This window comes from Lucilia cuprina, chromosome 3 (assembly GCF_022045245.1).
Source record: "Lucilia cuprina isolate Lc7/37 chromosome 3, ASM2204524v1, whole genome shotgun sequence".
Lineage (NCBI taxonomy): Eukaryota > Metazoa > Arthropoda > Insecta > Diptera > Calliphoridae > Lucilia > Lucilia cuprina.
Genome location: NC_060951.1, coordinates 54,654,309 through 54,670,291, shown reverse-complemented (window position 1 = coordinate 54,670,291; position 15,983 = coordinate 54,654,309). Strand labels below are relative to the sequence as shown.

Below are 15,983 nucleotides of genomic sequence, written 5' to 3'. Positions count from 1 at the left end.
ATTATTCTACCAGCCGAAAGACCAATTTTTTGATATCGAACTTAAGACAAAGAATTTCGTTTCTGATCTTTGGGAAAATAAATGTTATAGACAAAGTTAATGACAGTTGATGTTGATCCCATTACTAACAAAGTAAGGGATCAATTAGAACAAAGGAACCCAATTTCGATAACAGAACTAAATTATACAGTTGTAACCATTACTGAAGAAGTCTCTTAGAACCAAAAAGTCTATTACTCGAAAAATCAATATTAATTGTTGCTGATACTATAGTTTAATTTATCTCTGAAGAAGTGGGGGGAGTTCCATTAATGTAAAGCTTAATTAATTACAGTTTAACCATTAGATTAACTAAGGATTTACTGATTTAAACAATGAGATTAGATTTCTGAGCTAATTTTCTACTATTAAACTTCTAAACCTTGTTTTTTTGTTTATTCTTTTCCATTTACAGATTTGAATCCTCAATTACAAAGTGCTGCCGAATTAGCTGCCTCTCCCCAAGGTGAGTGCTTTCTCCTTTTTACTATTGCTTAGAATTCATTGACATTTTTTACATCAATGCGTACAAAATTTTCTTAATTTTTTTTCCAAATAATTTTTTTTTGTTTTTAATTATTTATTAATATTTATATAATTTTTTTTTCAATTAAATTAGTAAACATTGATATTCTTTATTTAACTTTTGGTTTATTTATTTATTTATTATGTTTTTCTTTTAAAAATTAGAATGAAAAGAAAAAATAATAATATATTTTTTTATAAAATCGAGTTATAAAAAAAATTAAACAAATTTCATTTACTTCTACGCATTTACATAATAATAAAAATTACAAAAAAAAAATATAAAATATTTTAAACAAAATTTTCAAACTCAACTATATAACAGTAATAGAAAAATCTTAACAAAAAAATCGTAAAAAAAGGTTTAATATATTTTTATTAAAATTTTGAATATAATAAAAAAAGAAATTGGTGGTTCGATATATTAATCCTTTTTTTTGTAATTTCTAAAAGAAAAACCAAAAGTATTTAAATAATTTGGCTTAAGTTTTTTTTACAATAATAACAAAGAGAAGAAAAAACAGAACCTTGAATATAAATTTCTTTCTTGTTTGATTGTTTCAAATGGTAAATAAAATTCATCATTTATTTCCGTCACTTTTTAATGCTTTTTTTATATAAACATATTATATACTCATATAATAAACGTTTGTATATTTAACATAATATCTAAATACTTACATGAAAATTGAAGTGTTGTTATTATAAAACACTTTTTGTAAAGATATTTAAACATTTTAAACACACATGCACACAGACATCTTACATATATATTGAGAGCTTAATACAAAAGTTTTATTTCCGGTGGGGTTTTACGTTTTATAATCATTATACAACAACCTGTTGCTAATAGCGTTTGATCATATTAAAATTTTACAACATATTAAAAAACTAAGTTTTAATTTAGTTGGTTTAGAAGTAATTAACATAAACACACACACACACAGTCTTTGCCACATATTCATTATCCTTTTGCTCCTTAGCACCAGCTATACATTCTATTTTTGTAATAGAAAATTTTCTCATTCTTTTGGTTTTTAAATGAGGGGAAAAAAGGAAAATTTTTAATTATTTTGTTTTATTAGTTGCTTAATTATACATGATGTAACTGTCAACTATGTGTGTGTGTGTATGTATGTGTGAAAACCACAACAATTTCATCACTAATAAACACAACTACTTTACTTCCGTCTCTCTAGTCTTGAACATCCTGTTTATGTGTATTTATTACTGTTATCATTTAAAAATCAGTTTGAAAAGTTTTTTTTTGTTTTTGTTTAAAACAAAAACATTTTCATAGAAAGCCTTAAAGCATGTGTGTAAAACAATTTTTTGTATTGTAAAAACCTGAGGTTAAATGGTGGTTAACAAAACCCCCAATTTTTTTATACATCTTTCCCCCTTCTTCACCTTATAAAATAGGTATGTTTTCTCATTAACTTACTCAATGGCTGTATAGCCTTTATGTTGTTATATTTTTCTACAATATAAAGTTGTATGTTTTATTGTTGTTGCTGCTGTTCAAATAAAATGTTAATCCTTTTCCTTTTTACAAAGTTGTGTTTATTTTCAATAGAAACCCCAACAAATAAACACAAACACTAACACTTCAATTTTCATGGTGTTTTATATACATTCAAATTATATAAAAATATAAAAAAATTGATTTTTTTTTAAATATTTATTTTTAACATATAAATAACTTTGTTCTTTAACAAACAATAATAATAACTATAAAAGCAAAAAAAGAAAGTTGAGGCGTTCGTATTAAATTATAATTTATACACTTTATAACAAAATGTTAGTTAAAACGGTTTTCAATCACGTACAACTAAATAATATATTATATTATATTGAAAATAAATAAAAAACCAACAGACGTTTTAAACAAAATATAAAAAAAAACAAAACTAATGTGAGAAGTAAAATCTTACATTTGTCTTAAACAAACAAAGAAAAAAAATTTAAAAAATCATTAAAATAAATATATATTTTCCGTGAATTGTTTTTTGTGTACTAATTTTTGTATTCGTACTCTTAATATAATTTTTTTTTGTTGTTTTTAATTAATTATCCTTAATTTTTTTTTCGTTCACATTTTTTTTTATTAATTATTTTTCTTATGATTTTCTATTCATTTTATTGAATTTAAAATTCATTTGTCTCATATATATATACATTTTTTTTGTTTTGAAATTATCCAACAATTCAATTAAATATTTAAAAAATAAACCTTTCATAAATTGGTTTTATAGTTTAGTTTAAAATAAAAATTCTCATTCACCCTCCCACCCCTTTTAATATATTTATATATTTTTTTTGTTTATAAATCATATTTAATTGAGTTAATTAATAATAATATAAATGTGCTTTGTTTTCTTTTTATAATTTCCCTAATATATTAAAAAACAAAAAAATTATAAAAATTTTCTTAATTTTTTTTAACCAAAAATTTAAACTAAACGTCGTATATGTGTGTAATTTTTTTTCTAAACTTAAAACTAATGTTTTTGTTTTATTTTTCAATTATGATTTTATTTTATATAAAAAAAACAAACATAATTGTGTTTTTTGTTTTAATAAATAAATGTTTTCTTTTTGTATTAATTTTTTTTTAAATTTAACAAGCGCGTTAACGCACGTTTTATTTATTACTAAAAAATAAAAAAACGCAAGCAACAAAATAAACTTTTTAAAACAACATTTTGTATTAAGTTTAAAAATGGCAGAGAGTTTTTTAATACAATTAATTCTTAATTTCTTTATTTATTTTTTTCGCATCTGGTTGGAAGGGCCAAAGTTGTATTAAGTTTAAAATTAAAGATTTTATTAATTATGGAATTCAATTTCCGGTTTATAGGGAAGAAAATGATATAATCTTTCAAGTAATTAACATTAACAATCATGCAGTTTTAATCACAAATAAAGATAATGAATAGTTACAACTATTTCGAAGAACCGATATTGTAATAGTTCTACAATTTAAAATATTTCTAGGAAATTAAATTGCATGATCTACTTTTTAATTGATCCTGAAGATCAATGCAATTTAATACAAAGTTTAAATAGTTTATAGAATTTCTGCATTTGGTTCGAAGGACCAATATTGTATTAGAGCTACAATTAATACATTAATTGGACAGCATCTTCAGGTTTCAAAAAAAGCAAATTGATCCGCCCGATCACTCAGTTTAATAGTTAATTATATTACGAAATTTCTTCATTCTACATGTGGTTCGAAGGACCAATGTTGTAATAAATTTGAAATTAAAGAGATTATTGACAGGTTTCTAGGAAAGAACATTGCATGATCAACTTGTCAATTGATCTTCAAGATTTTATGGAATTTCTTCCTTTTTTATCTGATTCGAAGGATTCGAAGGATCATTCAATTTAATAATTAATTATTTACTTATTTATCTAGTTCGAAAGACCAATGTTAGATAAAGATTTAAACTAAAGACATTAATAGAACGTGAGTGTGATTTTCAATTCCATTTTCGATCTTCGGGTTAATTGATCTTAACGATCAGTGAAATAGTATCTCTCTAGATGAGACCATACAACATCTTTGTAAAATAAAATATTAACTTTCATAAAGTTTAGTTACAGTTTAGCTTAAAGTTAAATTTAGTTTAGTTTAATTGGTGTTGTAGGTTTAAGCTTAAACTTAAACCAACAACTTAAACTCTCGCCATTTCTACAAAAAAATGTTAAACAATTAGTTTGTTTTGTTACATAAAATTGAGTGTTGAAAAATTTATTATTATTTTCTTTATAAAAAAAAAAGAAAAAAAAGCTTCATTATTATTTTATAACAAAAACAGGCTCCAGCAATGACAGCAAAACTTAAGCAAACAAATAACTCTTTCAACAATGAGTTTATAAAAAAAAGATTGGTTTAAATTTGAATTCCTCTAAGAAATAGCAAAAGAAATTACGAATACAAGAGTGTGCACCATGTAAAATATTTTAGTACAAGAAAAAAAAAGAGACGGTTAAATTCTTAGTCGCAACTTAGTGAACAAACTTTTACAACTACTTTTTTTGTGAATATTATATATTAGGCAAACAGTTATAATAATTGGTCCTATATGAATTTTCCCCCTTAAATGATCCGTTGCAAATAATCAAATTCCCCTAATGGTGACAAAAAAAATCGAATTAAAAAAAAATAGAGAACAAAATTTTGTTATTAACCATTTGTTTTTCTTTTTTTACGAAATAAAAATAAAAAATAAAAAAGAAAATTTGAGAACCACACATACCTACACACCCACACAAACACAGCCTCATTTACATCTACATTTTATACACTATCATGCATACCTACATATACACATACACAACTACATTTAAAGCATTTTATAAACAAAGTATTTTTTTCCTTTTTTTTCATAAGTACATTTACACCAACACTTCATTATTATTAACCTGGCTTTATTTAGTTAATATTTTATATATATATTTTTTTGTTTATTTGTTAACATTTAACAATTTACTAAAACTTCTTATTAACTTCTCTTAAATCTTATACTAATTTGTTTTTAATTTAATATGATTAATAATGATTAGAAGTTTTTTAATTGCTAATTGTATAATTAACCTGGCAAAAAGCAAATCAAATTTAAATACAAAAAAAATTGTTAAAAAAAACAACCCCGCCCTAAAAACAAACATAAAAAAATTTCCCCCCCAAAAAAAAACCAGAAAAGTATCACACAAAAAATCTAAAAGTATAAAATTATATAATTAAACTAAATTTTTTTTAGCTTTAAGTTATAAACAATCAAAAACCCCTACAAATTCCTTAATAAAAAAACAAACAACAATAAAAATTATTTGTAAATTAAATTATTTTAAGTTACACTGTAAGAAATTAAACCCTTATAAAAATTGGTATTTTAAACAAAATTGCATGAGAATTAAAAATAACGAAAAAAAACAAAGTAATTGTAAAAGTTTCGGTTTAAAACAAACTATTGGGTTAAGGTTTTATAATCAACAATAAAAATTTAACGTTTTTTTAATAAATAAAATATATATTTTTTTGCTTTTTTGTATTATAATTTCAAATTTATTTTAAATGTATATTTTTTGTTTCTTTAATTACCAAACAACAATATGGTTTTTATTTTTACTCTAAGTTATAAAATTATTATTACTAGCCATGTCTTTTTTTAGAGTATAAGGCTTTAAAAATAAAAAAAAGAAATCAAACACTTCAAAATCAACGGTTAAAGGACATAACTATATACACAAATACTTAAACACTGAAAGAAACAAAAGGTTTTAAACATCAAAAAAGAAAATAATTGAATTGAAACTCTTAAAATATATATAAAACACATACACTATAAAGTACACTATCAAATCTTAGCTTGTATAAAAATTATAACTAACTAAAACCAAAACAAAAAAACTATGGGCAAAATAAAAATCGGTTCTGTAAGGCGATATGGCTTGTAACTCCTACAACAACACTAAGCCAAAAACAAGAAAACAAATTCTAAAAATCTACCCAAGAAAGCATGTTTTTGTAACGAGAAAAATAATTAAACAAAACGAAAACAAACCTAGAAGTATGCTTCTAAATTTGTAATATATGAATAGTAGCTATAAACCCTATACTCCTCCTACAACTCCAACTAAACACAACCTACTACTACAAAAATAAAACCCCCCAAACACACACACACAAACTATAAAAACCCTACCTCCCTCTTACCACCAATCCTCAACTATAAATTGTAAATTTAACAAAATTTAGTTTAAACTATTCCACTTAAAAAGAAATTAAACATAAAAAAATACAAACACAAATTACACTACAAGAAAAATATGGTGATGGTGTTCAACACTTAAATGATACACAACACACACAAAAACAATCAAAACCCAGAATTATAAAAAAAACAAAACTACGATAGGTCAACTTAAGTTCCCAAAAGCAGAAGTTATATATAATCAATCTTAATTTGCAATATAAAAAAAAATAAACGTCCTCAACATTTTTAACAAAACCTTATATTTTTTAAAAAAAATTACTTCTTCCCCTTTTGCACTCAATAATTTTGTTTAGTTAGATCTGGTTTAAAGCAATAGTCACACTTCTTTATAAACATCTTAAAAAAACTAGTGAAAGAAAAAAAAACAATCAAAAAAGAAATAAATTTTTTTTAGTAACCAAGTTTAAACTAAGTTTAAACATACTAAGTAAACCCAAAGTTAAATTGAGAATAAGTACAAAATATTTGAAAAAACAAAAAATCCCTAAAGAAAATTTCAAATTATCCAAAGAAAAAAAAAAAAACAAAACTCAAATTGATGGCAAATTTTGAAATTGAATTCTAAACCTAATTTTGAATAAACTATCAAATGGTTTAATACGACGTTTTTCTTTCCCTTGTCGTCAGGTCAACTGACGACAATATCACTTTCTACAATCAACAACAACAACAACCATCACTTCTACAATAACAATGATAACGATAATGATCACCACCACAACATCATCAACAACCACAACAACAACAATATTAATAATAACAATACAAATTTTTGTAACAACTTTTTCAAAAACAATAAATGTTACTCCTCATCATCCGCATCACCAGGCATGTCAGCTGCTTCAGCCGCCTCTGCCATGTGTGGCCTTAATCTCTCACCATTTTCTAATAATTGCAATGCCAACAACAGCCACAACACCGGATCCTCAAACAATCAAATCTTGCCTTCTGCTCTCATGCAAAACAATACACCGGGTGGTAATAATGCCATGGGAGGCAATTCTTCCAATAATATTGGCAACAATAACAGCAGTAACATGTTTGCTGCGGCCGCAGCAGCCATGGCCAATATGGCTGCCTCGTCTAGTAACTCGAATGCCTTAAATTCATCCGCAAATAGTTTAAATACATCTAGCGGTGGTGATGATTTTCGCTGTGATCCCTGCAACAAAAACTTATCGTCCTTGACACGCCTCAAGCGTCACATACAAAACGTTCATATGCGTCCGACAAAAGAGCCGGTGTGTAATATATGTAAACGGGTCTATAGTTCATTGAATAGCTTACGCAATCATAAGAGTATTTATCATAGAAATCTAAAGCAACCGAAACAAGAGCCCCAATCACCGGATATGGGTGGCGGTCATCATGCCAACAATATGGGTGTCACTGTCAATAATCCCTACTATACGACCATTAATCATCGTTCATCTTCATAGGGTTTTATGTATTTCGATTATTTAGCAAATGTTAATTTTTAACCGTTATCGTAATAATAATAATGATCATAAGAATTATTATTATTTTTAATCTTTAAAACAACAATAATAATATTAAATATTAAGAGAGCAAGAGTCGATTTATCTATCACAAGATCGTTAACGTTAAAGTGAAAAAAGACCTTAAAATTAAAACAAAAAAGCAAAGAAGTTTGAAGGAAAGTTTATTATTTGTTTTATACAAAAGAGAATGTGAATGCCGGTTATTTTTTAAATATTCTCACTTTATCACTACTGCTTAACAACACATGGTTACTGATCCATTTGCTCTCATTTTAACTCTTTCTCTTAGGTTAGGTGTATGTACAAATTTTATCATTTTGTATATAACATTATTAGTGAATTGGTAACATTATTTCATTACTTACTTGTAATGTACTAAATCTATTTCAAGCATTTCATAAATCTTTTACTACTATTCTACTTTACTTATCACGTAATCATTATGGACTTTTATGACAATTAACTGATATTCTCTTCAATTCGATATGGAATTAATTTTTGGCTCAAAATTTTCACTTTTCAAGAAGAGTAAATCTTATTTAAGATTATCTCATTTACTTTAGTCAAATAACATTTTTTTATTTATTTAAAAAATTTATTTGAGTTTAACTGATGATTTAATATTGAGCTAAGGATCACGAGTAAGATCGGTTTGATCCAAAATGAGTTTAACATTTAGAGTTGTATGATTTAGTATTAAAAACTGGATGTTGAAGTTTTATGGCGATCATTTTTAAACAATTTTCTCTGTATAAAACAATTTTTGTATTAATTAAGTCTTGAAATAAAGATATCGAACAAGATCGATATGATCAAATAAATAGTTTGACATGTTAAGTTTTGAAAATTTTTAATTTTTTAAATTATAAACAAATAATTGTTATCTTTAGAAGCCAAAAAACATATTTTTTCTGTTTATAACTATTTAAATTATTTATATTTTGATTTCGAGACTCCGAACAAGATCGCTATGAGCGAACCAATAGTTATCTTTAGTTCATGTCTATATTTTTGACGATCTTGATGATCATTTTTTAACTATTTTGTTTCTGTCTTAAACTATTTGAATGAATTAATATCTTGAGTTAAAAGTACCGAAGAAGATCGTTGTGATCTTACAAATAGTTCTTAATTTAAGTTTTTGTATTAAAAATTTCGATTTTGATAATCATTTTTCACCTTATCTTAAGATAACAAGATCGATATTATATTGATGTAATATTGACAATACTTTTGACGATCTTGATGATCAATTAGAAAAACTCTAAAAACTATTTAAAAGTTAAAAAAAACCTAACAAGATCGATGTGATCGTGCAAACAGTTTATTGCAATGTTTAGTTTGTAAATTTTAGTTTTTGTATTACGATCTTGATCATTGTTAATATTTTTCAACTTTTGATGATCTTGACGATCATTTTTCAATAATTTTCACATTAACTTGAGATAAGGATACTAAAAAAGATCGATATGATCTTAATGTTATATTACAAATTTTTTTAACGATCTTGATGATCTTGATGGTATTTAAATTAAAGTCGAAATTTATCTCATTATCTTTTTAAAAGTTATTCCTTTTGTACATAACCGATTAGTTTGGTAGAAGTGATCTTACAAGTTAAACTATATTAAATATAAACTTATACATCAAATAAATAAAAACTATTCCGGCATTCATTTACTTTTGAATATTTTGAAACAAATTCTAAACATTCTGCTTAAGCTTCTTCTCCATCCCAAAAAAGATTACATATATTAAGGTGCTTTTGTATAAATTAAATTTTTTCCACATAATTCTATAAGAATTAAATAATTATTTTTGTTAATGTTTTGTAAATTAAATTTTTTTCTAAAAACGAAAAAAACAAAACAGGATACACAGTATATACAATTAACTTTTTTTCTCAAAATAATCTAATCTTCTTAAATTAACAAAAAAAAAAAAGAAAGTTAAGCAATATAGTTAATAAATATGAAAAATTTTTATGAATTTGTCAGGTTTTTTTAAAGAAAATTATATAAAAAAATGAATAGTTTAATGAATTTGTTACTAATATTAAATAAATATAAAAAAGTGGCTTTAATATATATAATTAAGAAAGGAAATTTAAATTACAAAAAAAAAATCATTAATAATTATTAACAATGAATATATTGAATATATACATTATTATAGTAAATAAGAATTTTTTAACAAGAAGAAATGTATAAATAAGTTTTGAAATTTTTACATTGAAAAAATAAGAAGATGAAGAAAAAATAACAAAAATATATTTAAAAATATAAAAGAAAAAAATATTGAATTAGTTGCAATAATTTTAAGAACTAAATAGGAAATTAACAACAACAACAAGAAAAAATCGGGCATTTTTATGGACGACCGACCGACCAACTGTTTTTAAAGCTTGATTTTTTTACTTTAATCATATTATCTAAGATTTTTTTTGTACATATTTTTGAATTTTTTTTAATTAAAAAAAAACAATAACATTATAATATTTTTTTTTTTAATAATGGAGATACTTTTTTATAAATAATTGTGTTCGTTTAATTTTTATATATTTTAAAAAATAAGTTATTTTTTACATTTTATAATTAAGTTCTTTAATTTTTTTATAAATTAATTTTTCTTTTTGAGAATTTATACAATAAGTCCTAGAAATTTTTGTTAAATATATTTTTTTTTAAATATACAAATATATGTCTGTACTTTATAACAAATCATTTTATAAAAAAATCACCATATTTTACCACAAGTCAAAGCACCTATTTTTTCATACACATATTTTTTTTGTAATTGGTATTAACACTGAAAAAAATATTTTAGAAATCCTTTAAAACCCTATTAAATTTTCCCCTATTCCTTTTAAAACTTTTTTAAATCTTTAATTATGCAAAAAAAAAAACTTAAATTTTTATATACCTTAAATAAAGTTAATAAATTTTATAGAATTTAAGCTATAAAATATAGCAAAAGCTCAACTTTGCTAAATATATTTATAAAAAAAAATTAAAAAAAAAAACAAAAAAAACTTCCCCCCTCCATCTTGTAGGTGGTGTGCTAACAATGAAAAGAAAAAGAGACACTAGTGACAAGTTATTAAAAAAACATATAAATCTAAAATTAAAAAAAGTATAATAAAAAAATATTGTACTTTTATACAAAAAAACCAACAAATCAATCAGGCCAAAAATGTTTCAAAATTATACTAAAAAATTAATTGATTCCTTAAAAAAATCTACTCAAGGATCATAATTCTAAAAAGCATGCTTTTTACTTAATTATTTTAAAAGCAAAAATTTACCAAAATTAATCACACAAATTTAAGAATAATTCTTTTTAAATTTGTTAAACGTTGGAAAAAAACTCTAAAAATGGTTTTAAAATTTAAAACAATTTTTAGATTTTTTTTTGTAAAAAACGTAAGTGTTAAACAGTTTTCTTTTTTATAAATGTATCAATGTGTTGTTCATTATCTTATCTAAACAAAAATAATTTATGCAAAAAAAAGAAAAATTTTAAAAATTCCCTTCCCAAAACTGCCTTAAAAATTCAAAATTCAATTAACAGTTTTTCAAAACTAAACAAAACAAACATCTACCCAAAAGCAAATGTTATTAATACTTTATTTTTGTTTTTACTCGTTTTATTTGTTACAAAAAAGAAATAATAAGCAAAAAAGGCAACATTTACTTAATTCTCCCCTAAAAGAAAAAAAAAACGGAAAACTAATTCTTTTTGTTTAATTTTAATTCCAAATTCATAAAAGATCAAGTAAAGAAACAAAAACAAAAAACAAATTTGAAAGTATACTTTGAACATTTTTATAGAGCCTGGATTTGTTAGTGTACCTAGAGAAACAATTAAACAACAAAAACAAATACATTAAAAGATACAAAACAAAATTAAAAAAAAAAAACAAAAAACATTTTTCAAAAAGACACTTAAAAGACAAAATCAAACAGTACAAAAAGATCACAAAACCAAACAACTACTACAAACTACTTATTCAAAATGTTACAAAAAACAGAAAGTCACTATTGTCTCTTTTCTCTTCTCTTCCTATATTCAATATAGGTGGAAGCACTAACCTACTCGGTGGCGTTATAGTACCCGGGGTCAATTCTAATACAAGTAGCAACCACCACCACCACCATCATTCCACTCATGCACTACATCAACATGAACATCATATGCACAGCCTCCATCAACAACAACAGCAGCAACAACAACAACAATTACAACAGCAACAAGGCAAAGAACGTAATTCCAATCAACGCGATAGTGATTTAGATCATGAGCGTGAAAGAGAACGCCATGGTCAAAGAGCGACGCCTGATCAAAAGGGTCAACAGCAGCAACAACAACAACAAGGTTCCTTTCCCAATACCCCCTCTCCCCACCATCTCCAACCCCCACAATCCCAACAATCGCAAACCCCACCACCTCATCTTTCCCATGCTCATTCCCAATTTGCTTTACAGCAACATCAATTATCATTGATGCCCTCTCACCATTTGCACTCCCATCATGATCTCTCCCCCAGCAGTCATCATCACCATCATCATTTGACTAGAGCCCCCTCTCCCTATGATCATCATCATTTGTTACAGCACAGACGTTCCTCCTTGTCACCCTCACCCACCGGTCGTTCTTCAAATACTTCTTCAGCGGCTGGTATTCTTGCGTCTTCTCGTGCCTCCGAACTGGGTGGAGGTAATCGTTTGCTATTACCCCTCCCCCTAAACGCCTGTCATCGTTGCGATGTTTGTGGCAAATTGTTAAGCACCAAGCTCACACTTAAACGTCACAAAGAGCAACAGCATTTACAGCCTCTCAATAATGCCGTCTGCAATTTGTGTCATAAAGTTTTTCGCACTCTCAATTCTCTCAACAATCACAAGAGTATCTATCACAGACGACAAAAACATCATTCGTATTTTCATCATGGCTCGGTAGGTTCCGGTGTGGGTTCCTCTGCAGGTCCCGGCAGTCGCCTTCACCAATCTCTAAGTTCTCTGCAGGCCGCTGCCGCCGCCAATAATTCTGCAGTAAATCGTAATAATGATAATGCTGTAGCTGCTGCGGCTGCAGCAGCCGCCGCTGCTGCCGAGCTATTACTCTCGCCCATTGTAGGTGCTGGCGCTGGTAACGCGGGACCCACCATGCAAATGTCCTCTCACCCTCAGCAGTCTTCACCAAATATGGTGAAACCTTGTATGGACTACTTATAAGATCAGCATAATTTCTTACAACATCTTTTCAGTTTTGCCATGAATCCAGCCGCCACCGGTGCCGGTCCTACACATCCGGCACTAACAACAAATCTTACATCCCCATCATCTACGACGAATACAAATGAGGCTGGTCTAGTAGCCTCTCTAAACCCGCCGCCACCGCCACAACCACCACCAATAGTTGATTTGACACAAATAGAAAATTACGCCATGGGTTCATGTGAAGATCCCTATAGTAGTATGAATTTATTAAATCATTAAATAACAACAGTTATAAATAATATTTGTCGAAAATAATTTCTTGTTAGTGTCCACAAAATGTCCTCTTTATGTTCCTCTCCATATTTATTTTGTTTTATATTAAATCTGGCTTAAGTGGTCGTTGCACACAAAGAAAAAAAACTATGTTTGCAACAAACATGTACTTGTGTTTGTGAATAGTAAATTATGGTTGTGACAACCATATATATTGTTTAAATAATAATTTTTCTCTGTGTGTGCAAATGATTAGAAGTAAAGCACAAGTCGCTAAAGCAACGCTTTAAAGTTTCAAAAGCTTTGTTTAGAAAAATTCAAAAATGTTTTACGATAATCAAAACTTTCAGACTTGTGGCATAAAGTATACCATTTCAGAAGATTTTAATATATTTTCGAACATCATCAAACCCTATATTTCTCTGAAACCAAAATATTATTTTTAAGAAAACCATTTACAAAATTAAAATACCATTCATAAACATCTGCCGCAACATCCCTCTCTTACAAAATCCTACATACAACTTCCTAATTTATTCCTCCTTTTGGATCTCAAAAACAAAAAAAAAAACTAAAAAACATACAAAAAAAAAACAAAACTTACAAAGATTTATTTTTTATTAATATTTAGGCGAATTCAAAACTGTGATTTTTACAAATATTTTTTTAATTTCATTTTGAAAAAGAAAAAAAAAAACGTATGATTGAAAACTCATAAGATGAGCATCATATATAAATGATAAAATTAAAAGAAAAAACCCTAAAAAATTAAAATAAATTATATTTATTAAAAGGGTGCGATTGAATATAAGAAAACCTATAAATTTTATATATAAAAAAATTAAAAGAAAAAGAAAACTTAGTTAAGAACCATTTTAGTGTATGAAAAAAATGACTTGTGCAATTAAACTCTTTTTCGTTGACAATACATTTAATTTTAATTTTATAAAATAACAAAAAAAAACAAAATTAAAATTATAAAATATTAAAAAAAAAGAAAATTTATAAATAATAGAAAAACATAAGAAAATGTATTGTAAACTTATATTAACACAAACAAAACTAAACTATATTATTAAATTTAAACAAAAAAAAACTAATTACTTTTAAAGGACTTATTGTGTAAAACTCAAAAAGAAAGAGATAGAAAAGAAATCGTTAAGATTTAACTGGATTTAAAATCATTGTAATATATTATATATTTTTTTTAGTAACTAAGATAGAGCAAAGTTTTATTTCAACAAATGTAAATATGTATTTAATACATTTAAACAAAAGAAACACATTTACACACACACACATACATACAAACGAAAAAAATCTTATAAACATGAGAACCATTAAGAAAAAAAAAACCAACACCAAACCTTCCATTAGTAAATAGAACGTGTGGTAAAGAATTTAAGAATTTTTTTTTATAAATTATTCTTAATCCTTTACTAAGGATTTAACATTTTCATTTTTATTTAATATTTATTAATGCAAAATATATTTTGCCTTATTCTCTATATAAAATTCATACAAAAACTTTAAACTCTTTGGGAATTCAAATTAAATTTGTTTCTCTCTTCTTAAATACACATTTAGACGCCTTAGCATCTATTTTGTCCTTACAAAATTGTTAAAGATTGTGTTATTCGTAGTCTTGCCTCTCAACAAACACAAAGGTATCAAAGACTGTTATCATTGCTGAGTATTAAACTGACATTTAAACGTCTAAGCACATATTACCTTACAAAAGCATAAAGATTTTGTTATTTGTAGTTTTTCCTTTAAACTCTCTGCAATCACAAAGATAAGTTAACAAACTTACATTTAAACGTCTAAGCATCGATGTGTCTGTGTTATTTGCTATTTTGCCTCTAACTCTTAAATCTCTTCGCAATCACAAAGGTACTACGGCTGTTTTCGTTGCTGAGTATTAATTTAAACGCCAAAGCAACTATTTGTCTGTTTATTTTCTTACAAAACTTACTAAAGATTGTGTTATTTGTTATTTTGAATCAAAATCTCAAATCTCTCAGCAATCACAATACTATTACGTCTGTTATCGTTGGTTGACAAACTGACATTTAAACGCTCACATATTCTATGTCTATTTATTTCCTTACAAATGTATTAAAGATTGTAAATTAACACACTGGTTTAATAAATATCACAAAAAAATATTTGCCATTATTCTCCATATACCATACAAAAACTTTAAACTATTTGGGAATTTAAATCGAATTTGTAAATTCCTCTCTCTAACAGCTGCTAAAGGCAACAGCTGCTTTTCGAATTTCCTAAATTTCTTAATGCATATTGCTACACGTTCTATTTACATAACATTTTCTATTATTATAAATATTTTTATTTTAATTATTTTTTTAAACTTTATAAAGATTTTTATTTTTCTAAACTATTTTTTTTTTTTGGAATTGTGTAAAACACATTAAAGAAGAAGATTGAAAAAAAAACATTTTTTTATGTTTTTTAGGCATTGAAAGAAAAAAGGACTGATAGTTTTTAGGTTTAAGATCAAAAATTTATATATTCTTTTGGCAATTAAAATACCAAATTAAAACAAAAACATATATGTGATTGGCATAAAAAATTTATTATTTTACAAAAACGAAAAAAAAAATCAAAATTTT

The 15,983-nt window shown here is 25.6% G+C and overlaps 1 protein-coding gene across 5 annotated transcripts in view; it reads left to right on the top strand.

Moving 5' to 3' along the window:
• Positions 1-15,983, top strand: part of LOC111685634 (broad-complex core protein) — a 68,946-nt gene that overhangs the window by 43,175 nt on the left and 9,788 nt on the right. For 2 of the 5 annotated variants that reach the window (XM_046945822.1, XM_046945824.1), the window contains exon 8: positions 455-505. In XM_046945822.1, coding sequence (XP_046801778.1) covers positions 455-505 — 51 coding nt within the window. Of the gene's footprint in view, positions 1-454; positions 506-6,980; positions 9,101-11,932; positions 15,352-15,983 lie in introns of those variants that run through there. The other 3 variants (XM_046945820.1, XM_046945821.1, XM_046945823.1) reach the window with 3 other exon arrangements.